The sequence below is a fragment of the Sinohyriopsis cumingii genome, chromosome 17, assembly GCF_028554795.1.
Source record: "Sinohyriopsis cumingii isolate HCF-2022 chromosome 17, ASM2855479v2, whole genome shotgun sequence".
Classification (NCBI taxonomy): domain Eukaryota; kingdom Metazoa; phylum Mollusca; class Bivalvia; order Unionida; family Unionidae; genus Sinohyriopsis; species Sinohyriopsis cumingii.
Genome location: NC_142977.1, coordinates 22,465,650 through 22,492,472, shown reverse-complemented (window position 1 = coordinate 22,492,472; position 26,823 = coordinate 22,465,650). Strand labels below are relative to the sequence as shown.

At 34.9% G+C, this 26,823-nt stretch overlaps 1 protein-coding gene across 1 annotated transcript in view; it reads left to right on the top strand.

Moving 5' to 3' along the window:
- The first annotated feature begins 3,342 nt into the window (after positions 1-3,342).
- Positions 3,343-26,823, top strand: part of LOC149777920 (retinal homeobox protein Rx2-like) — a 39,864-nt gene continuing 16,383 nt past the window's right edge. The window contains exon 1 of the mRNA XM_089939017.1: positions 3,343-3,997. Coding sequence (XP_089795143.1) covers positions 3,646-3,997 — 352 coding nt within the window. The 5' untranslated portion in view covers positions 3,343-3,645. The remainder of the gene's footprint in view (positions 3,998-26,823) is intronic.

The following is a 26,823-nucleotide window of genomic DNA, read 5'->3' as shown; positions in this document are numbered from 1 at the left end:
AAAGTTATTTTTATACGCATTCAGTAAATAATATTTCTCTGACTATGTTCAAAAGCATCCAGAGATATAATTAAGAATGAAAGATAACTAATTTTATTGACAGGCTTCAATTTAAAACTACCGTGTGCCAAAATTCTCGGTTGCTATTGAATGCACAAAAATAACAATTTGTAGACATTTACTGACTTTGCAATTTCGACCATCGGCGACCAGTTATTGGTTTGTATTTCACGATAAAGATTTTCGTGGCTATGGAATTCATCCAATAAGGCATATCGCTGATTCCGCAAAAACATATGCATAGTAATGGCTATTTGACAGGTGAAATTACCTACCTTTGGAATTCATTTATATACAATAACAAACAGAGACAATTTAAGTGTTTAATAGCCAGTCATAATTACGTACTATGTGAAGAACAGGAAAACCACTTTTATCTTTATATGAACGTTACGTCTGTAAGAATAATGTACGACATAATTTTTGTACCGCTGTCTTTGAACAATTAAAGTTGAAGAACACAGTATAATATCATTAATCTGCTACCCTTAATTTTATTCCATTTTTCAAGTATATGGAATGAAGTTTTTTAAAAATTATCGCAAAACTACCCTGAATTTCATACTGCTCCTCTCTGTCTCTGTCTGTCTGTTTGTCTCTGTCTCACTCTGTCTCTGTCTATATGTATGTCCGTCTCTTTCTGTCTCTGTCTGTCTGTCTGTCTGTCTCTCTCTCTCTCTCTCTCTCTGTTTGTCTCTGTTTCTCTGTCTCTGTATGTCTGTCTGTCTGTCTGTCTCTGTCTCTCTCTGGATATATTGTATACTTTCTTCATAGAAACTGCATCCGGAGCTTTCAGATCAATAACTCTTGAACAGAAAGGTAGAAGAGAAGACAAACCGTTAAGTTTTGGCGATTTTATTTAACCTTGCTTAAACAAACTCAAGCTGATACATATCTAATATAGACACCGCGAACATGGTAATCCGATGTTACTGAAAGGTATCAGACAAAATGTTGTATTGTCCATTACCGACTTGAAATTGGGTCCATTTTCATAAAATGTGTTGACATTAATGCAAAATTAGCTGATTCAAACAATACGCGAACTCAGAAACAAAACCTACAATTTATTAAGATGTAGACTGTATGCATACACACAAGCAGGACGTTTCTTCGAAATAAAGTAGTATGTGTTTGAGTTAAAATATGCCGTAGTAGGGACACTACGTACCATAAGGCCACAGTCGATTGCTATTTCATTTTAAAAATTAAAGTCGGTTAAGAATTATATTTACATTTCTGCGTTATATGTAGATAGAATTGGATAGGAAAACTTGCTCTGGCCTTATGAACCTTTAAAACGTTAATTTAATTAGTATTGCCAACAATAATGATTTAAGCAAAATAACGCCATATTTTTGCTGTCAATGGAAGGTAGATATCACCTATAAGACTACGTTAAAATGTCGTCATAGTACTGTATGGTTACTTTAAGAGAATTAAATGTTGCCGGCCATGATAAACTTTTCACGCTTGCTCTTAGCACACGGTGTATTCCTTTTTTTTAATTTAAACATTAAACAATTAATCAATGCATACTTGAAAATGGCCGGGAAAAGCTGCGATAGCTTAAATCAAATAAAATTTTGTTATGATAGTTGGCTAAATTATAAGTTATTGCCTTTTCAATCAGCAAATTAGAGTTGTTCAGCAAGTTCTCCAGCGTCGATGCGTCCTAGTCTGTTTATTAAATAATAATAATAATAATAATAATAATAATAATAATAATAATAATAATAATAATAATAATAATATTATTATTATTATTATTATTATTATTATTATTATTATACTGTAGTTGTTATAACAGACGCACCAGACGCGGTGCAATTTCCAAAAGGGGGAAAGTGATGATTTTGTTGTGTCTGTGTTGATTTTTTTTAAAAAAAAAACGTACATCAAAGTTCGACTGACAACGTTCATAAATTAAGTTTTGAATTTTCTAACAGTCCTTTGATTATTCATGTACTGATTTAATTATTATCCCATACCATAGGTGGATCTATAAACTTCGAAGCGGTAGAAATTTCTCTTTTTTGGATTTAAAAAAGAAGAGGAAAGCTCTTATTAAAAGGGATGCTGTTAGAATAACTACGGTATATGCGATAATGATTCATTATTTCCGAATGAATAGTCAATAAATCTACATTAAGATATATAAAATAAAATTATTTTAAACATAAGAGATAATAGGTGTCTGTCTTACGTACAAATATACGAACGCATCTACATCTACAGAAAATGTCCGGCATTGTTAAGAATAAAATTATGTAAGACATTTAAGAGTAATTTGTTCCATCTATTTATAATCCGACAGTTTAAACTGATATCAAAATTCCACGCAGAGAAATAATTCTTACTATTTAATATTCCTGTCTACATTGAAAACACATACATTGTAATTGCTTCCTCAAAACTGAATACGTTAAAGTTTACAAACATGGTCGATGCACTACTCCAGCTTGGAAGGCTTAATAGAAAACTAAGACCGTTTTTATAGCTAGTAACTAGTTTTCTTTTCTACTTTCACTAAAGATCCTGTGCAGCAATAAGATTTGAATAATCTAGTTTTTGATATTCAAGGAACAATTTATAAATTTACGAAAAAGCATGTTTGTTCCAGTACACAAAAATGTGTAATATCTCATTTTAATTTAATCATCTGACCAATTGGATTTTAAAATATGACCCAAATACATGCACGTATATCTGTTGACACACGTAAGAGCATGGCGTTGATAAGTACAAAGGGAAGAGATGGCAATTTGAAAGAAGGTGACTTAAAGACATACATTTGACCAGAGGACTAAAATATATAATCAATACACACAATAATCGTGATTCATATGGAAATAAACTTAAATCTGATGTTTCCGCCGTATGCGTCATTTGATGATCTAGAATCATTAGTTTCAACTCCCTGCGTTTTGCAAAAGGAAGATTAAAAGCGATGGAATATCTCAAGAAAATTAGAAAGGAGGGAAGAAGATTAGGCTGGCAAACTCAAACGTTTTCTTTTAGAAGCACTATCTTATTTCACAACTACAACTTTTAAGGAAATACGATACCTTTAAACATGGAAAGGGAGGATAAAAGAGATAAAGTATACAAAAGAAAAACGGTCTTACATCCATCGCTTTTCTATTGGATGCAATGAAAATTTAATTGACAACCTAAGTTCCGCCCATTTTCAGGAACCGATCTTTGATTGGCTGGATCGCTTGTCCGAAATCGCTCCAGACTCCCGCAGCCGAACTACTTAGGTTGCATTTACTAGTTATTTAGGTAATGAAGTCAACCAATTCGGATGTACAAACAGTGCTTGTTAGAGAGTTTGTTAGCTTAATTCTATCATCCGTGATCAGCAGCCACTTGCGGATTACGTTGATTGGTGTTCTCGACATAGGAACGAAGGACAATTAAGATAAAGTATTAAATTGAAGCGGAGGCAATCAATAGAGTAGCTGATTCAATAATAAGCGAGAAAATGGTTTAATAAGACAAAAAAGATATTTCAAATTAAAGCTAATCATCGCTAGAAAGTACAATCGGAGGAAACTGGAAGAGACTTGGAAATTAGCAAAAATGAGTACCTATTCTATGTTACAGCAAGCGGATCCGCAGTACGCTTCTAATTACGACAAAATTGCTGCTTATCAAAATGCAATTCATAATCACAAATCAGGTTTTTCGGTAAACCATCTACTGGACTTGGGTGAAATTCCCAGTGAACATTGTGCCATGTTTGGATGTTCGGAATCATCACCTGGTTTACCTACCCAGGCCTGTACCGAGTCAGGGTCGCTTACTGGATCACCAGAAATCCAGGGAAATAGGGTGACAGAATTAGAAAACGTCAACCAGTGTGGTGCACAATCTACGCCGCAGACGAAGGAAGAAAGGATAGAAAGGTCCGCAGATGACAGTCATTCTAATAGTAAGTACCATGTAGCAAAGTCTGTGTTTAGAAGGAAATTCCAAAGGCTAGATTGTCTTGATGCGTTTGGAAATAGGGTTTTTACGAATCTTTTCTATCTTTGTATTTTGATCTGTACAGGAAAAATAATGAACAATAATCTAAGTACTTCACCACACCTGATGATATATTTTACTGCAGAAATCTAATAGTTAAAACTAAACCTTTTTAAGCTGAGTTTCTGGATGGGAAAAGAAGTTTCAGATCGAGACTGGTCAAATCTGAAAGAAACTATTTCCAATAATTTTCTTTATGAAATTATATCCATAAAAAATATTAGGCCCTCAACGGGTAGCTCTATCGTGAACAAATAATTTTATCATTAATTATCATTCTAGATATCGCAAAATATTAAATAACAAATGTTCACAGCTTCGGAGTTGAGAAAGGTAAACAGAGTATCTGTTTGTGCCCTACTCTTTTTTTCCACGTACATGTTGCATCTTTTAAAATACCATCTCCCTTGGATAGCCACATTTAAAATGTATATAATTCTTTACGTATTTAAAATACACAATATATATTACGAGGATGTCATGAGCTTTAAATTTTAATAATTTAGCAATTATTATAGATTGTTAATGAAACTACTGAGTTTTTGTCTTTCCCGAAATTATGGATGGTTTGTAATTTTAGTAGAAGCCGAGTAAAATTGTATCATGGTACAAAAAATTGGAGAATGTCAATCAAGTCAAACGATAATATTTTCTTGATATTTTATTATTGGACAGCTAAGTCACTACTGTGAGAGAAGCTATAGTTTAATAACGATCTTTGTGAAAACGTATTAATTAACAAAATGCGTAGAACAAATTTTCTCTTTCAGGAAGTGCCCTTTCTCTCATCAATTGTCAAATAAAAGCACATCAATAGTCAAATAAAAGCACATAAGAAGTCAAATAAAAACAAATCAATAGTCAAATAAAAACACATCAATAGCCAAATTAAAGTACATCAATAGTCAAATAAAAAAAATAAAAAAAGAAAAGAAAAAACGACAGAAGACCCACGAAGACAAAGTTAGGTTTTCAAAAAATGAAGGATTTGAGTTAATGCAGTGAAGCTTCTTTGCTGCTTTGGTGTTGATTCTTGTGTGTGAAATCTGATTTATTGAATTTCTGCAAATGTTTCTTTTATAATATATAAGCAGGATCTGTCCATGAAGAATATAAAATCAATTAGCGCTAGAGAGAATAATGAGAACGATTAAAAGTGTTTGCTTTGTGACAGTCCCTATTTCGTTTTAATTTTCATCTGTAAAGGAAATCGGTGCTTAGATATCTATAATAAACAAATGCTGTCACGTCTCTGGCTCTCTACTGTAGATTTGGTAGCGATACCACAATTTTAATGTCATAAACGAACTTGTAAAGTCACATGGTATCCTTATTGCAACCAAAAGATTTTACGGGTGCTAACGTTCTAGACCAAGCTGCCAGTGTGTTCTAAGAAGTTTTAATTACTTATTTACTTTGCTTTTGTATAAAAATTATTTTTCGTTTCACCTTTTACATATTTTTTTATACTGTCCAAGCAGTTGCATATTTTTAGACATTGTATTTTCTTAAATTCAACAGTGAAATTCATCCGTCAAATTAAAAAACGAGTTCTGTCTGACTTTTCTGTGCATAATGATGTATATGGTACAAGCAAATTAATCAACATTTTATTTTCTTACTAAATCTTTCCACAACTCCGATCTTCATGAATGAAGGTCTTTACGTACAAAAATGCAAACATCTTTATTAATACTACTACTGCTATTACTACTACTACTACTACTACTAATAATAATTATTATTATAATAACAATGATATTCAAGACGGGAATGCTCGATAATGTCCGCATATGTACCTTACTTTATAAGATATTGTTTGAATACAATAAATTGAAGCTCTTTCTTCAATTTACAAACAACTTTCTCCATAATTAAATTGTATGGTGGGAAGGACAGAATTTCTTGCTACGCCACTGTGTACAAATTTATCACATGGGAACAATCTTTCGAGTCCATTTTATTGATTAACTTTCTTAAGATGAAACCGTCTTATTCAAAATCATTGCCTATCCCGAACATATATTTTCCCCGCAAAAGCTGGAAACTCGTAACTATGTTAGCTGGGCTTCGTTATCTTAATACTGTCATAAAAGTCAGAACATGTCTGTTCCAATGAGAGGACGATTTTGGACGCTTCTCTAACATTTTGTTATTGACATACATATATGAATAGAAATTCGTGTGCCTGAGAATAGGCATCTAGGTGTATATTGTTTCCCACTGGCAGATGGGGTTTAGTCTCCAAGTCGCCATTAATATCAAATTTGATATCAGCGCTAATCGGAATCTTGATAAAATCCCATGGTAACGGTTGTGTAACTATGTCAGTGTGGGACCAAGCGCTCGCCGAACAGAGCCGAATAATGTGGCATAAAGCACCCTCGAATAATATTGTAAATGACTCTCTCTCTCTCTCTCTCTCTCTCTCTCTCTATATATATATATATATATATATATATATATATGCATCCATCTGTTTTGACATCTGTCTGTGTGTTTCCATTCTGCTCTGCTTTGTCTGCATGTTGAGATACCTATCCATTCGTCCATTCATCTATCCATCTCTATCGATCCATATGCCATCGTCCGTATGTATGTACATACGTACATAAGTATGTATGTATGAATTGTATTGTTTATTTCGGCACAATAGGTCGGGATTGGATAACGCATTATCTACTATATACATTGCCAAATCACTTCAGCAAAAATCGGATTTACCAATTATCACTAATAAATTATACATTTGCACTATGGACAATTTTGCATAAAATTGTATGATTAACAGGGTTACAGTATTAGCACGTGTTAGATAACTAAATAGCCTTTATTATATATATATATATATATATATATATATATATATATATATATATATATATATATATATATATATATATATATATATATATATATATTTTGTTGAAACTATATTTCTTATTAAAGAAAATATTCCGTGTACACTGGGGACGTAAACACACTCCAATACTGAATAAAAAAGGACATTTTCGTGTTTATGTTTTTAGTTCAACTCTCCGCTAGGACAACTATATAAAATAAAGCTGGCAGCGTGACATATCAGAAATCGTATCATATTTTTAATTTAATTTAATCATCGGGATAAAATCTGTCAATATCCAACAAAAATATTATTCAGTGAGCTAGAGTTTAAAACGCCCCGGTAAGACCCACCTACCCACGGGAAGCTATGGCAGTGTTCTCACGCCCACATTGGCCGAGCTTGAGACTCGCACACACTTGAACAGAGATGAGATGGCACTAACTGTTAAAGACAAGCTATAAATCCCAACCCCCCCCCCCGGTTCCCCGCAGGTTGAAGTAAGGCTGACGACTATTGTCCCATTTCTGCAGGATAAATTGATTCAGTTTTTGGAGTATGTTGGTAGATTTCTTTTTGCATTCGATTAATAATAATAATAATAATGATAATAATAATAATAATCATAGCAAATTAATCTCGAGTATATATATATATATATATATATATATATATATATATATATATATATATATATATATATATATATATATATATATATATATATATATATATATATATATATATATATATATATGTGTGTGTGTGTGTGGTGTCAATCTGATATCCCAGAATATTTAATTTTATAAAGCAAAATATGCAAACGGCAATACAGTAACAGAGTCGGTATTTACTGTTATATGTACCGGATTTTCCTGCTTACTGAATTTTAGCTGTACTGTTCTTTGACCAGAAGAGCTTTTGGGATAGTCTGTTGTCATTCGTCCGTCCGTCTCTTGGCACAAGCTTGTTATCGCTTCTCATACTACTTGGAAGATTGCTTTGAAACTTTACACACACACACACAAACACACACAATCGTCCAATGGTCTAGTTGGTCCTACATGAAAATGGTGCCGATCTGATGTCCAGTATGGCCTCCAAGGTAGCCATCTTGAAATCTTGCAGTATCAACATGGGATATTCACGAAAAGACTTAGTATTATGTCTATCGGGGCCTAAATAATAATGGTGTTGAGCTGTCTAATATGGCCACTATGCTAGCCATCTTAAAAGTCCGGAAATCGCATCTCTGCTTGAACTCAAAGTCACGGTGTTGTTAGGTTTTCACTAAAATACTTTTTATGATGTCCTGTTTATCTTAAATGAAAATGTACCATTCTCATGTCTAATATGGCCGCCACAGCAGCCTTCTTCTAAATGTTGTTATTGCTACACCAAAGATTTATAAAAAAAATGGTGCTGGCAGCTACTTTGCTTGACGCTCAGCATTATTAGGTTAGTGTTATGATTGGCTGGCTTGGTGATCAGGATAATGTGACTGGGTGGCATATGATGCTACATGTCTACGGCATGATGCCCCTGTGCCTAAAATCACTATAAACTGTCACACTGCAAGCATTCTAGCAATATGAATAAAATTGTTAAAGCTATGTTAAAAAAATCCAAAATCTAATCCTGAATGGAAAATCCTATCTTGAAAACATTGTTTTCTCGACTCCTCTCCATATGGGTGGCTAGATCAACTTGGAGTTTTCACCAATAGTCTTTTCGTAATACCCAGATGGTACTAAATACAATTCGTGCCAGTTATTCATCCATCATGGCAAGCACGACGACTGTCTTAAAATTATTGTTACCGCTAATACCCCTGAATGGATGATCGTTATGACAGGTTTCTCCCCGTAAAGTCCTAAATGAAAATGGTGCCAGTCCTACACACAATATAGCCGCCGCGACATTTGTCTTAAAAATCTTGTCGCTACTCCCACTGAATGGACGACCATTATGACATTTGTTTTGACCCAACAATTTTTTTTTTTTGCTGCGGTATACTTTGTCCTTAATGAAACCGGTGCCAAGCGGACATCCAGTATGTATACCATGGCAGCTAATTTGACATTCGTGCCCTCGCTGAAGAATATCAGAGACGGTTTCGTCTTTCGACAGTTTAAAGGAAAAAATGGTTTTGAGAACGTAGAAGTTCTTTTATACCCAGCAGAGTGTTCGAGGGACTGTTGTTTAACGTGCAGAGTTCATGCCGTTCTTTTTTATGGCCAATAATATTATACTTCTGTATGCTCCCACCCCCAAAGCATAAATAAATACAAATAAATTACAATTTTTGAAAACAATGGAACAATTGTCGCGTTACTTTTCTGCATTACAACTTCTATTTGTTTATAGAGTTCGTCCCTTATGTTATGCACAAATGAAGATTAAAGTTCGGGGAACATCTTGTCCCGACGGGACGCCATTAGTATTACGAATGCGTCGTATTCGCTCGTTTCCACGAACAGTCCACATCTTCTGGTAATGGATCATCGAATCTTTTTGGAGTGAAGTGGGTGGGTTAGGTGTGATGGGGCAGTCATATTGCAGATTATATTGCTTCAACATTCGAACAATTCTTAGTCGCCATTATATAAAATAGAATACCATGAGACGTATTGTATTCTATCTTTCATGAGTACAAACACTCATGTTAACTTGTTCACAACGAAATTCATTTATTCATTCATTCATTTATTCATTCATTCATTTATTCATTCATTCATTCATTCATTGGCTTTTGCATATTTAATAACTCAGTAAAGCAATCCTTCTTTATGGATGAAGGTTAATAATTAACATTAATATTCACTATTCAGAACTTCATTGTTTATATTTGAAGCATAAGTGAAGCGAACATTCGTCTTTTGGAATACGCTTCCTTAAAAAGAAAACGAAACCTAACTTACTGGCGCCATTTTTACTCTGAACTTTGTTTGCACCACAAGTCCACTGGTTCTTACTGAATTACTACGGTATCGTAAATTAGGGCCACGTGCTGCAAATAACCAGAATTTACGGAAATAACAGACTTTTACCAGGGCATAAAACCAGTTCTGGCACAGTATGACGTAGAGAGTTTCATGCAAGTTATGGCTGTTACTGTCATAACTACTTCAGGAGATTAATTTTGGAATTTTGCTGAACATATTTCTAATCACATGCTGCATTATAGAAGTTTAAACTAGAGGCAAGTGCAAAACACGTGGCTAACAAAGTCAGATTTGGTTTAGGAACACGCATTTATATATATATATATATATATATATATATATATATATATATATATATATATATATATATATATATATATATATATATATATATATATATAGATAGATAGATAGATAGATAGATAGATAGATAGATCGATAGATAGATAGATAGAAACAAAGTGCATCTCCAATCAGAGGAAATTCATTAAAGTCGAGTTTCATTAAAAGTTGGTTGAGCATCTCTGTCTTGTTGCAGTCCTTTAAAAAATTAAAAAAATACGGATGTTATCTTAAGGGTTCTGACTGCCTGTTAAATAGTGACTTGGTAGGAAGCACTACAAGAATTAAAGTAAGAACCAAAGTAAATAAATAAACAAGCAACACTGGTGTTTAGCTCACGCCCTCCTGTCTGTATGTTTGTGTTTTCACCTTAACTGATGCCCTTCATTTAAAATATTAGAAATGTGTGCATTTTTCTGTATTTGGCTACAATTTCTTAACAAATACACGCTTTAATTTGCTGTCTATCATGTTGCACACCGGGCATCCAAACACACTAGGCAGACATATCGGCAGATAGCAGCACAACTTACGCTAAATGAGCTGATGTGATAACCAGTTCTATTTCAAATTTATATGAAAATTTTAGTATTTTTGTATTAAGGTCTGCATAATTTGATAAATAAGCATTGTGAATCATGGAAAAGATGTCAGAGTATTTGCTGCAATATGGCGCCTATATAAATAGGTACTTGGGATAAAATAACATTTATTGCTTGCTAACAAGTCACTGGCGTGAATTTAAGCATGATGAGTAAACGTTTATATGGATACAATTTCAAAAAACTGGCATTTATTGAAACCCATCTCGTGCAAATAAACATCGTTTAAATAAACGAGACAAGGAATCTTGTATACGTTTTATAATGGTCTTTTTTTTCTTCTTCTTATTGACGTCCTATGCAGAATCTGCAAAAGTATATAGAAAGTAAATTCAGAATACTTCGATAAATTGCATTCCGTGACACTTTTGTACAAATGTGTGACTTGGATAAATTGGGCTTTCCATTTCAAGCCGATCTGTCCAGTTTTGAACAGGGGTATCAATTACACTGAAAGCTCACCTTCCACATTAATGAGATTTTTAAAAACTATAACTGTTGGTTATATAATCACCAAAAATGGCGCCAAATACTCTCTCTCTCTCTCTCTCTCTTTCACACACACACACACACACACACACACACACATCTGGCCGCCATGACTGCAGTAAAAAGTCGGCCTTGTTCGAAGAGAACCCTTATTTGCCCCAGAAGGAATCAAATGACTATCTCTATCGCAATAAGGGGTCTTTGTCGGGTTCCAAACTACCAGCAGAACTCTGTATGTCTTGTTTGTCCCAGTAGGAATCCTGAGATTATTTGGGTCTCAGGAAGGGGTCTTCTTTTGTTTCGGACTACCAGCAGAACGCCGAATGCATTGACTTCCAACCATGCTGTGCAATATTTATGGTGGTCTTTGAAAAACGGGGAATATCATGCATGTTCATGAAATATGTACCGCTTGGGTGAGACACCATTTCAACACATGCTGTGGGATTTTAATTTTAAAAAGGTGGTTTCACTGTCCTCTCATATTGAGTCAGAAATTATATCAGCTTTGACGCACCGTATTAATCGTAAAACAATTTTGTAACTGTGATTTGAAATAAGATTAAAAATATACATTTACGTATCATGTTACATAGCCAAGTACACTGTGTAAATCGTGGGACGGATGAGGTAATACATTACATGAGATAATATATTTTGTTGTCTTGGAGCTATTAATAAACACCATTCGCTCTCATTATCTGTACTCAGGCTCAAATATCAAAGCCAAAAAGGACTAAATGCACACAATGGGCCCATTTTTATGAGAACAGCTCAAGCCAAACAAGAAGGTGACGCAAGTCCCTTGTCAAGCATAATTGAAAAAATGTTTAACAAAAACACTACGAGATTATCCCTGCAAATGCAGTAAATATATTCCAAATCTTATATTGGTGCACTCTTTCAAGTTGGACGAGCTTGTGGAAGGTGACATTGGTGGCTGAGTGACGCTGAAATATAAACTACCATAAGTTTAATTGTATACAGATGAGATTACACATACAGTTGTATTTAATGACACTTTTTGTTTCCTCGAAAAGGTACGTTTTGAGCATAGTCAAATTCGTGGGGGGGTTCGTTTTAAGCTTTACTGTGAAAATTATGAAAAGCATCTGCGCTGAGTTCGTGTACTCAAACGAATTTCCTTTTCCTTTTCAAAGGGCTAAGAAGCCTGCAAAAGCAAAACACTTAACCCATTTGCTTTTTTTAAAGTTAATATGTCTGTTTCTGGAAACTTAAAGGAAAACAGAAACTGTGCAGAAAGTCTCAGCATCATTGGTGTTGATTACAATCAATTCCTTTTTGATGGCGACCGGAAGCTTTCACGAGGCAGCCAAAATGTCCCCTGCCAATTTCCTAACAACCATATCGCTCTCTTTCACACACACACACACACACACACACACACACACACACACACACTACCACGTAACCAGCTACCGTGGTTGCCATATGTAGCAGAAAGATATGTCGCTCCCATTGAAAGGGCAGAATCTTTAGCCGCAGCAGGAATAGTGCCATTATCCGGTTCGCAGGATGGGTTCGAGATCTGGATCCGTACCACCGCAAAAATCCGTCTAGCTGGTAATATATCATGGCTTGCATTTTATGTGTGGCTTGAAATTTTACACATGCATGCAATGTAAGTGTTTAACAAAACGATCTTATTTCCCCAGGTTCTGCCTGGTTGTTAGCTACCAAGAAATAATTAATCGTAAATATTTATCATTAAGAACAAAATATCAGCAATTGTTAATCTGACTGATACCCCCCGCCTCTTGTTTCTGAATTTGATTCTTATAACATTGGTAGGTTTTATTTAACTCTTCACTATTATTTTTATTTTTCAGCTAGTGTTCTGTCGTTAATCTCAAGATTCGTTTTATTTCCTGATTATTGTTTAAGAAAGTACTACGTCACATGCAAATCGGAAAACAAAGATGACGTCTTTTCAAATGTAACTCTGTCTTATCCAAAGGAAGTATCAAACAAATAATCCAATACTGCTTTCTTCGTGATGTTTACAACTAAAAATATTTTTACGACTCGATGGATTGGATTAAACCTAAGGAGCAAAAAAGCCCATAAGTTTTGTAAAATTCAACAAATAATTTATTTCTCTTGAATGCAAAGTGAAAATTTATAAAGAACTTACATCATCGTGAATTAAATCCCAAATAGTCCTAAAATTTCTATCACATGTCCAAATGTAAGAAGTTCCAGTTAAATTCCTAGCGGTATTCCAAATATATTCCAATACTGAATGTGTTGATGTGCATGAAGTCTCAAACGTACTAATGTGCCAATGACCTGGAGTATGGTGATATGCTTATAATTTTTTGATGTATCACAGCGATATAATCCCAAAATTTCATTGTCTGAATTTTCTGTAATTCCAAAATAATGTTTATGTCCCAGAATAGTTGATGAGTACTTTGTATTTCCAGTGAATAATAATTTGAATAAATACCTTTACTAAATGAAAAACTGAACACAACAATAAGACTGATTCTGCTTCAAGATGTTAACACAAGAATAAATAATCAAGCAAGATTATAATTCTCTGTACATAATCTAGGTCTCTACCACTTTCTGAAAATATCCTGTACCTAATGGAAACTTCCATTATAGAAGTTTCTAGGGTCAGAATCAAGACTACACACAAGTTTACCATTAATAATGATCTGAATTTCTAATGCACAATCAAAGAGACATATCTAGTTATTTATTTTGTTGTTTACTAAATGAATGTCCCTGGTCAGGTACACAGTGAACTTGAATTTGGACTAGGTCAGGTACAAAATGCATGTAATAATTAAGAAAAGCTAACAAATACTGCTTATTAAATATACGTAACAATATGACACGTCTAATATAATCTTTTTAACCTGATTTATTCATGAAAGTGAGTCGTATGTCTGACGCCATCCTTTATGTTCTTGCGCATCTCCGATATTTAAAATTAGACTAATTCTCATAAGCTTGCGAGTATTTTTTAAACAACATGTGAAATATTTGCGTAAAAGTCAAAAGAGAAACTCTTCAAAACGGATGTATTTCATGAATTGTGTAATTCCTGTAATTTACTCCAAACGAATTTCTGCATTACCTCCATTGAATAAGTCTTGTTTTGTGTTATATGGAACGTTTTCAGGACTCGCTAATTTAGACACGTATTGAGTGCTTGGTAATTTCTGATAATTTTATGTACAGAAGTTAACAAATTTTTATAAAACAATGATATTGTTTCCATACTAACATTTCTAAATACAAAAGACTTTGAAGAAAGAAAGAAAAGAAAAAAAAAACACAACATGCAGATAATATTATTCGAACCGGAAAGCATTATAATTTTTTTTTCATGCCTCTATTGCTGATTCTAATATATTTCCAATCATATTACAAGAAATCAAGTCACTGCAAATCCCTGTAAACTTTGAAGGGGGAAAAAAAAGGATGTAGACGTCTCATATAGGTAATGATAGAGAGAGACAGACAGATAGACATAATCTTGAAAAAGGTCATCCACTTAGCGTACATAGATTTTAACTACAAAAACATGTTTTATTAAACGTTTGCTATGTAGATTTGTGACGGAGATGCAAGAGCAGAAAATATAAAGTTAAAAATACATCGAAATATTATGTTAGGAGATAATGGGTTACATATAAAAGAAAGCAGGCACTTATACACCTTTTTAAAGAACTGCAGATTATTTTTGGAGACAAAAATAGGGATTTGTTGTACTGCTTTTATAGTGGCTGTATATAACTAAACTTTTATTGATTTCACGGCACTTCAAAGTGGTATTTATTGCCATATTTTCAACTTGTTTTGCTGAGCTTTTTAGCTTTAGTATTTTGAGATTGCGCACAATAATTCACATATACATAATCCAATGTATATAATGTAATAATGCATGTTTTCTTCAATTGCACACTAGGGATGTATATTTGTAATAATTCAAGTTTTCTTTAACGTAAGATAGGGCTGTATATAATGTAATAATTCAAGTTTTCTTCAATGCACAGTAGGACTGTATATAATGTAATAAAATAAGTGTAATTTAATGTACAACAAGGCCATATATAATGTAATGATGCGTCTTTTCTTCAATGCACAACAGGACTGTATATAACGTAATAATAGAAGTATAATTTAATGTACAATAAGGCAATATATAATGTAATGATGTGTGTTTTCTTTAATGCACAGTAGGGCTGTATATAATGTAATAATGGAAGTGTAATTTAATGTACAACAAGGCCATATATAATGTAATAATGCAAGTTTTCTTCAATGGACAGTAGGGCTGTATATAATGTAATAACGCAGTAATTTGACCTGTTATGTTATTATGATTTTAAAACATGATGACAAAGGACTGGTTAAGGAACACGATTTCTTATAGACTGGCACCCTTTGAAGTGGACTTGCATCATATTTTTATATGCGAAAGGCGCAACTAACAATGAAAAGTTCTAAGGCCAAATACAGCAGTGCCTCTCCACAGCGTTATACCCTTTATGTGATACTGCATTCATATACTTGTGGTTGATTTAAATAAACACATCACGTAATTATGCCACATCAAATTTATATAGGATATATTATTTCGTGTGCGATAAAGCAAATGTCTTAAACTGAACACCCATTTTCCTTATTGGTGAATTTGATAACTGAGCCGATGGTTGGAACATTATTTACTAGCTCAAACGTTACATTGTAGCGACCGGAAGCTTTTGCTCTCCCGGCAAAATGTTGCCTGCCAGAATCCTATCGTCCATATGGTGTACAGTTTGTAGCATATGCTCTCTCTCTCTCTCTCTCTCTCTCTCTCTCTGTAAGACTGTCTTGCAACATAAAATGTAGTAATACGATTCGCCAAGTTTGAAAAAGAGGGTAAGAAAATGTTCGGCAGAGGTCGTGTGACAGTCTTGTACTTTGGTTTGAACTGTCTCGTTTCCATTGATCATTTGCGCATACTGGTCAGCTTAGAAATGAACGAAAATTTATGAAAACAAAGATCCAAGATTTAAAAATATATATTTGCGTATATTTATCAGGATAGAACGACCTAAGCGGTATCTTTGTCCCAGATTAAATAATGCAGATTCCCTAACACACACACACACAGACACCGACACACACACACACACACTATACTGCCTAGATTTCCGACATGTTAAGTACTATGGTACATTGATATCTCTTCTCTGATGAAAGGGAATCCCTTGTTTGCACCAGCGGTAGTAGTAGGATTATCTGGATCGCAGAAGGGGGCGGCATCTGGTTCCGGACTACAGGAAGATACTGCGAATAAATTGATCCCGCCATTTTACAATGTTTTACATATTTTTTTAGCACTTGTATGTATGTATGTATGTATGCATGGATGTATGTATGTATGCATGTATGCATGCATGTATGTATGTACACTCCATCATTACTTCTGCAGAGCAATTCACTTTCATGGGTATTTTAAAATATGATCATGATACGGTCAACTGTTTTGCAAGAATACGTTTCTTCTGGCCTGAAGTTTTTTGAGTGATGGTAGCAAAGCTTATTTCTCGATTTTCATGTAAATCGTAATACTTTTGAACGTATTAATGTAAATAATTGTAATTATTCAAATGTTAATGTTATGTATGTATGTATGTATGTATGTATGTATGTATGTATGTATGTATGTATGTATGTGCATGCATGCATGCATGCATGCATGTATGTATGTATGTATGTATGTATGTATGTATGTATGTACATGCATGCATATATATATATATGTATGTGCATGCATGCATGAATGTATGTATGTATGTATGTATGTACGGATGACAGGATTGCTTGATACTGTAGATAAATATATAATAGACTTTAAGCCAGTCCAAGTAGATCACAACTTGACGGGGTTTTTGGTTTGTTTGTTTTTTATAGAGGTTACCATATGTTGCAAGGAGTGTAATTTTTCATGTCAGAGACCAATCCATCCAGGTACTAGATTACAAGAGGAGCTGTTGATCCAAAATGCCCCATTTAACACCAATCTGAAACATTTAACGACCAAATGTAAGTACCTTTAGAGACCAGCGTACAAGCTTTGCGATGCGAGAGCGGTACTCTATACCAGATTACTGTAAACTCGACATCTGGTGGGGGCATTAACGCTATCGTATGAACATTGCATGTAGATGCAATTAACACTCAAGAGCGGGGTTGTGTTTATTTAGGATTACTGAGCTCTTCTGAGTGCTTTTTGTCAAAATATCAAGAAATAATAGGCAATAAAGACCCGCCGATAATTATGTTACCCACGTAAGTTACTTAACAGTAAAAAAAAAAATGTGCGATACATGATGTAGATAATAGAAGATTTTAGGGTCGTGACCATGTAAACATTCCTATAGAGAGTACGCAACCACTGAAAGAAAGTGTTCTTGTGAAATGTAATTCACAGAACCCTTTTAACACTACACATCTCTACCAATATGCCAAATATGGACGTTTTACGGGTAAAATGTGTGTGTGTGTGTGTGTGTGTGTGTGTGTGAGAGAGAGAGAGGGTAGAGATTTGGATTCATTAACGTAGCTTTAACAAATTTTTGGTCATATTGCTACCATGTCTGCAGTGAGGCAGTTTATAGCGGTGTCTTGCACTGGAGCATCATGCCGCAGAAAACGTATTCGCCCACCACCACCAGTCACAGTATCTCGAAACGAGGCCGACCAGTCCTAACAGTAAGCTCTTAATGCTGAACACAACGACGCAGCTATTAGTACCATTTTCGTAAGGGTTTGGTATGTTTCGGCCGGGGATTCGAACCCGCGACCTCCCGAATGCTTAGCTTTGTTATAATCTGTCCAGGGTTTCACTAACATTCTCAGATTTTCTCTTCAAACTGAGATTTTACAGCTTATCACACTTGAGGAAAAATTAGAGGTACGGATAGTGGAAACAATGGAAACACTACTTATTTTTAAAAATTCAACGGCATCGGTATTTTTATCGGAGGTAAGGATAGAAGAAACTATGGAAACACTACTTATTTTTAAAAATTCAACTGCATCGGCATTTTTATCGGAGGTACTGATAGTGGAAACAATGGAAACACTACTTATTTTTAAAAATTCAACGGCATCGGTATTTTTATCGGAGGTACTGATAGTGGAAACAATGGAAACACTACTTATTTTTAAAAATTTAACGGCATCGGTATTTTTATCGGAGGTATGGATAGTAGAAACGATGGAAACTCACTATTTATTTCAAAAATTAAACGTTGTCGGTATTTTTATCGGAGGTACGGATAGTGGATAATTTTTTAGTTGTAAAATTAAACGGTATTGATAATTTTTATCAGGTACGGATAGTGGAAAGATGGAAACTCACTACTTAGTTTTGAAATTCAGACGGCATCAATATTTGTATCAGAGATACGGATAGTGGAAAAGATGCACAATCACTGTTTACTTATAAAAATCCATACGGGGTCAGTAATTTTGTCAGAGATACGGATAGTAGAAACGAAGCAAAATCATCGCCTAGGTTAATATTCAGCCTCCAGAAAAAAAGAGTTGATGAACTCTTCAAGCTTGATGAAACCCTCCAAATATTTCCCGAGAGACTCATACAAAGATAATTAGCAATAGTATAACCGGCTCGTGTTGAATATTCTATAGAAAACAAATCATTGTATTCAACCTAGCAATAAGAGAGATGTACAAAAATCTCAAACTGAGGAAGAAATTTGATAACTTCAGCCAATCAGACACCCCCTATCTGACTCGTTCGAACGGGTGATTGGCTTTGTTTGGATCATTATGACCTTTGCCTTTGAAATCAGACACCCCCATCTGACTCGTTCGAACTGGTGATTGGCTTTGTTTGGATCATTATGACCTTTGCCTTTGAAATCAGACACCCCCATCTGACTCGTTCGAACTGGTGATTGGCTCTGTTTGGATCATTATGACCTTTGCCTTTGAAATCAGACACCCCCATCTGACTCGTTCGAACTGGTGATTGGCTCTGTTTGGATCATTATGACCTTTGCCTTTGAAATCAGACACCCCCATCTGACTCGTTCGAACTGGTGATTGGCTCTGTTTGGATCATTATGACCTTTGCCTTTGAAATCAGACACCCCCATCTGTCTCGTTCGAACTGGTGATTGGCTCTGTTTGGATCATTATGACCTTTGCCTTTGAAATCAGACACCCCCATCTGACTCGTTCGAATTGGTGATTGGCTCTGTTTGGATCATTATGACCTTTGCCTTTGAAATCAGACACCCCGATCTGACTCGTTCGAACTGGTGATTGGCTCTGTTTGGATCATTATGACCTTTGCCTTTGAAATCAGACACCCCCATCTGACTCGTTCGAACTGGTGATTGGCTCTGTTTGGATCATTATGACCTTTGCCTTTGAAATCAGACACCCCCATCTGTCTCGTTCGAACTGGTGATTGGCTCTGTTTGGATCATTATGACCTTTGCCTTTGAAATCAGACACCCCCATCTGACTCGTTCGAATTGGTGATTGGCTCTGTTTGGATCATTATGACCTTTGCCTTTGAAATCAGACACCCCCATCTGACTCGTTCGAACTGGTGATTGGCTCTGTTTGGATCATTATGACCTTTGCCTTTGATTGCGAAAAATCCTTATAGCCTACTATTTTTGCTTTGAAACAAAAAATTTCTAACAATATAATGTTGAAATGTATTTCCAAGACTTTTACAGGTTCACTTTGAGAAATTGTGTGTGTATTGTACACTTTTAGGATCAACTGTGTATGTACACTTTTAGAATCAACTGTATTGTAAACTCAGTTATGTTGTATACTTTTAAGGTCAACTGTATTGAACACTGTTAGGGTTAACTGTATTGTACAGTTTTAGGGTCCGCTGTATTGTACACTTTTAGAGTCAAATGCATAGTATATTTTTCAACTGTTATTTTTTAGCTTCGCATTTTGTACGGGGAGGGGGGACACCATAATATTTTCAGAGCATAGGACCTGGAAGGTTTTAATCCGGTACTGCCTTGAAGCATGTTGTATGGTGAATTATCACTCAAAATATCTCAAGCGTCTCCATTTATTTTCTTTTTTTCTGAGACTGGTATGTTAATAAACGGTAATACGAGAATATAATTTAAAATGATAGTACGTTTGTACCCTTATCTTTATTGGGTATTTAGAAACGTATTATGTTAATATATTTTTAATTGGTATCGCTGCTAAATGCATCTTCACTTAAAATCCGAGAAACGTATGTGTCATTTTGGTGCTTTGAGGGGGGGGGGAGACGTGGATACATCGTCAGTTACCAAACTATATTCAAACTATACTACATGCCTGCCAAGGCCAACAATTCACGTTTGAATTCAGAAATAAACAACATAAACAAAAAAATCATAAAAGTAAACTCACGATGATTAAAATGTTTTCTTCAAAAATGTTACGCTCTGAAAACTGAAGGATGTGACAACTTTGTGATGTTTCTTCAGTCCCTCCCAAAAATGTCCACTGTATCAATACGTGCAAGAAATGTGTTGTCGAAAATAAATATTTCTTCGTTTGAGTTCAAAAACAGCCATTTTCATTAATTTGAAAAATTTACAATTTAAAGTATTATTTGTACAAGGTAAATTTGTGAAAGTTCGTTGTCCTAAAATTAAGATTAATTTCGAACTTCTTTTTATCGATGTAGTAATGTAGCTGTTAATAGCATTGACACATAATGGAGAAACAAATCCAGACAAATCGATAGATTGTGCCGCAAAAATATATAATAAAGCAAAATCTACGTTTCCTTTTTAGTAGATATAAAGAAATAAGTCACTCGTGAAGTGGAAACATTTTTTATATTGCCACTCGAGTCAATACTGTTTCCCACTTCACTCGTTAAATATTACCTTAAATGTACTTAAAGCACATGGATATCCTCTATTTATCACATCATATAGTGTGTGAAGTTTAATATTTTTGATATGACATGTTTACGTATCACTTTATTTTGGTCCAAATAAACCCATGAAATTCTTGCGCGGTATTCTGTTTACCTACTGACCGTGTGGATTTTCTTAATCCCGCCTTTAGGAACTTTTTTCTTTTTGCTATCAACATACAATTTTGACGGCCGTTTTGTGAATCGATTGCCCAGAGGGAATTGGGGAAAGAAATAGTCACATCTATCTGAATATGGCCAATTTACCCCATATGGGCTCGCTGCACCATGTATAGCATATTATGCGCTGCAAAATGGCGTAAAACCTCAAAACAACAACAACAAACAAAGGGTATTGGTCAACTGATAAGCGGGCGTGTGGCGAGTGGTGGGCGGTATACCTGCTGCATGGAATTCACCCTATATACACAATCATGGTTTAAATGTTAACTTATGAACTCACTTCTGTTCACACATAAATGTAGATACAAAAGCCGGTCTCCTACCTGACAGAGATTTATCAAACCAAAGCATTTTTACGCGATAAAAGAAATCAAACCCCCAAAAAATGTTTCTTGTTATGTAATGCAATTCCGACTCCAAATAAAATTTATCTGTGTTTACTGTTCCAAACAAATAATCAAATCAGATCCGGTCACAAACATACTTCAGTAAATCTTGAATTTCTGCATCCAGTGATCATCCCTTCACATATAATTACAACAACTGGAATGCTTAGTCGTGAGACAAACACACTTTAGGTGCGAACATCGATCGGCTACCCCAGTGGTTCCCAAAGTGGGCGGTGGGATTAACGGGGGAGGGGGCACTAATGCTGAATAATGCATGTTACGGGGTAAGGTAGGCACGCTGAGGATAACCAAGGGGGCGGTGGCCCGAAAATGTTTGGGAACCAATGGTATAACCTAACCCGAGTCAAACTATGTGACATGGAATTTCCACAGAAAAATGTTTTGCTGGTTTTATACGTTCTATTTATTCAGAAGGACAATTGCTCTTTGATTTATAATTTGTGGAGAATTTTTTTTATTTTTAAATGTTAATGGTTATGGAACTTTGTCCGGAACTATTTTTTTACGCGCAACAAATTTAAGGTACTGAGTCAGAATGAAAGATAATATTTTATTCTTCTTTCACTCTCAACTATTTCCATTAAAATAAAAACTATGCGATAAACAGGATCTCAGTTAGGTAATGATTTAATATTAAATTTATGAAACTCGTTGAATGATGTCGAGAGTTCGCGAATGATCGCAGAAGCCGAATATTATTCAACCCTTTTCGTAAATTCAATATTAAAGCATTACCGATTTGAGACCCTGTTTGTCAATGCATTTCTCTCATATAAGTAAAAAGCAACGTGTATATACCGTATCTATATAAAAAAAAAAAGTTAAAATAACGTGCAATCAATACTGCCGATCAAGTCCTTCTTCCAATGACGCAATCATGAGTTTGGATTGATTAACACAACAGATGACGTAGTTGGAAACAAATATGGATGCAAAAGCTATACCTAGTGTAAGCTGCCTCATGTCATGAAAGTCTCAAACTCACCTAGTAGGCTATCGAAATCTCGTATTAGGCTATCGAAATCTCGTATTAGGCTATCGAAATATCGTATTAGGCTATCGAAATCTCGTATCAGGTTGCACAGAGTTTTGGTTCGGGCTTATCATAATGGCTGGGGGGGGGGGAGTATAAGCTTGGTTGTGTCACGCTCTCCACGACAGATCCCTAAGGAGTCCATTGAATTTGTCAGTTACGTGTTTTACTATTTTGATAGGCAGGTGTGGCATCGCACCAGCACCAATAAAACATAGTGATTTTTCAGAGATTTGTCAATATAATAGTGAAAAGTGGACCCATATAAGGGTAATCACAGAAACGTGGGGGACATCAGAGTTCCACTGAATAACTTACCTAAGCATGCACTGAGTTAGAAAAATCGGTATCCACCTAATATAAAAAGTGTTATAATGTAGAGATACACTCCTAAATTTAATAATAATTATTTCACTGAGGAATGAAGGATATTGGATGAAAGAATACGAACTGGCTGCTATTAGGTTTTGTGACACAAGATCACGTGTCAGTTTAGCTGTTGTTTGGCTCTTCCGGAACCAGACGTAAATTCTGCCCATTTTGTTTACGTTTGTTTATTAAACAATTTTACGGCATTATTGTACTTACCACTGAATTAAGTATAAAACTAAGCAGTCGCATTGTATAACTTCTAGCCAGAATAAAGGACTAAAAGAACCACACATATTTTGCAAAAGACCCTTGCTTATTTATCGAAAGTCAACATTTAAAGGAAACGAGAAAAAAAATGGTGCAGAAAAAAAGAAATAAAAATGAAAATAGGTAGGTACACTGCCAAAGCCATATATTATGGTATTTTTTTAAAATCCCTAATTCAATCCCTAATTCCAACCAGTAATATGCACTTGTAAGGAATATTAAATACTACAAACATAAATTCGAAAGAAGCGGTATGTTTAGCAACGTAATACTGAAGTGGACCTCCCACTCCCCCTCTCCCTCCTATACATACATTTATTTGGGTTACTCTTACGGTACAACCGCACCCTGAGGGAAAAAATGTGTGGGGTGTGGGATAATCCATGCGTGTGTTGAGCGAGCCTGAATAAAATAGTAATGATCAAATAGAAGGAATACAAACTGTGCAGTTATACGTGCACGTGAAAGGATCTGAAAAAGTCGGAAAGTACAAGACAGCCGATTTCACCAAACTTGGCGGACAATATTAATGGCTGTTTGGAAAGTTCAGTTTTTAAAATGTTATGAGCTGGTACCCATAATTCGTCATGCCTTTGATACGTAGATTATTCATCGTTTTGTTTACTCTTATTTGTCGTCCACGCTTTTTATCCCCACATGCCGCTGTTAACAAATCGAATTTTCAACGAGTATGCCCTGTTTCTTCTCGACACCTCATCGAGTTGGGTTTATCTAAGGGCAGGTCTAACGGAGTCATGGTGAAGTTTACATGGTATTTTCAACAATTAAACCGAATTTATGGACCCTTGTTATCAACCCGACAAGCCCCTATAAAGGTGTTGTATAGCTAGGGAAAGACATCCGATACTTCATAATTGAAAGGCGGGAGGGCCCAAGAATAGCCATGATATCTAGAACGTCACATAATATTTATGATGTTAATGTTTCTAATAAATGGAGGTTTAGTCTCAACAAAGTATTTCAAACACACACACACACACACACACACACACACACATATATATATATATATATATATATATATATATATATATATATATATATATATATATATATATATATATATATATATATATCTCTTCGCGTATCAATTCTTTGTATGTTTATTCATATGTCTTTCTAACCACCTTTACGTCCGTCGATTTGTCTGTCTGTCATGACTGCTCCTGTGGCCCGGATGCGGGATGTCGCGGGTTCAAATCCCGAGTCATTCCAAAGACTTATAAGAATGTTACTAACAGCTCTCTCGCTTGATGCTAAGCATTAGGAGGTTACTGTTAGGACTGGTTGGCCTGGTGTCAGGATAATGTTACTGGGTAGGAAATGATGCTACATGTCTGTGGCATGATGCTCCAGTGTTAGACATCAATATAAACTGCCACACTGCATACATCGTAGCTATATGACTGAAAAATTGTTAAAGCTACGTTAAAAATCCAAAAACCACGCCCACTGTCTGTCTATCATCTGTGTTTCTCTTTATATACGTGCATTTTCCCTCTCCATGTGTCTCATAATATATGTGTTCTCCTAATTATAACCCAGTACAATCGTTACTTTCGTACAACTAACCTAAATTATATTGAAGGCAACACATTCAGTATCCATAACGAGACTTCAGATTCCCATTATCAACAACGAGATTCAAATTCCATTATCCAAATTTTCAAATATCAATTATTCATAAAGAGCCTTCAAATTTCAATAATCCAGTAAATTTCCATTATCCACAACGAGACTTCAATTTTCAATTATCCAGTATCATTATAAAGCTTACTGCAATGAACTATTTAGTTTTGTCTTCCGATTCTAGCTGTGGGCTTAATTATTGTTTTATAATAAATCACCTAGGAAATTCTGCATGTTAATATTATTGGTGATTTTAGAGAAGCGGTTTCTAGTTTAGTTATAAATTGTACACTTCATATAATTCTTTATGTTGACACTAATTGACCCCTGTAAACAAAAGGCTTAGGGGTTTGAAAAAATTGCATACATAGACCAGGTTATCGGTTGATAATAGAAGAAACTGAATCGGTAAACCTTTTACGCTAAATTTGTTTATGAAACCATGCGTGTTTATTTGCTTTGAGGGTCAATGCAACTAAGGATGTAACAACTGTCGTCATAAATGAAACGAAATAACAACAGCAACAACAATAACAATAGCAACAACAAAACAGCAGTTATAAACCCAAACTTATTTTGCAACCTAGCAAAATATATTATATACATTTGATATGCTAAACTGGGTCACACTGTATAGATAGCTATAGCAATGATTGTAATGGCAGCAGTGGTTTGAAGTAAATTACAACTGCTTTAGTTTCCATCGCATGGACACCTGCCGTTAGCTATATAACTTGATAGTTGCACCGTTAAATCAGAAAATTCCCATCCAAGTCCGGAACCATTTGTCAAATATTTTTTGCCTTACGTGGGAACTTTGTGATGAAATATTGAAAAGCTACGACTGTGAGAAATTCAAGCAATAATATTGCCATTTGTTTTCTCATCAAAGGCAAGGTCAGATGTCTTCATTGTGCCTGTATTATAATTATTTTCAAGAGATTGAGAGAAAATTATAAAATATCAGGAGCAATACAAACATAATTATTACTGGCAAATTCAATGTAATATTCGATAATATTATTCTATTAATGACGTATCTCCCCAGGGAACTGTTCTCCAATAGTTTCTACTACAGCACGTTTCTCCACCATACAACAATAAAGGAGACAGTTCCCAATGGAGAAGTCAATACTAAATTTAGTAAATCACATGACGTCTTGTACTATCGTCGCGTGGCAACAGTTCCCGCTGGAGCAGTATAATTTCCTGCAGTCATGTGTGGACCGTTCTTAATATGATCTTTAATATTCATGTATCATGAAAACGAGGCTACCCTGTTTAGTTCGGCAAACGGGCACTTTGATTTATCTCATTAGCATTCTTTGAATTTGTAGAGAGAAAAAAATTCTTCCCAAAGGTTCCCGCATCAGTTTTGTGAAAGAGCATTTGATTACAAGTTTTAGATAATAAGGGATTCTCTAAAGGAATTGCGGTGGCTCAGTGGTTAGAATGCCGGACTCGAGACCGACATTATGCGAGTTTGAATTCATACTCAGATTGTTTATGATGTATGTTCTTATCTGTAAATGTGCTGCATATACAATTAATGATTTTGTATGTGAATCAACCGTATGTATATTTATTGTTCTTATCGGTAAATTTACTGTGTGTGCAGTTACTATTGATGAAATTGGCAGT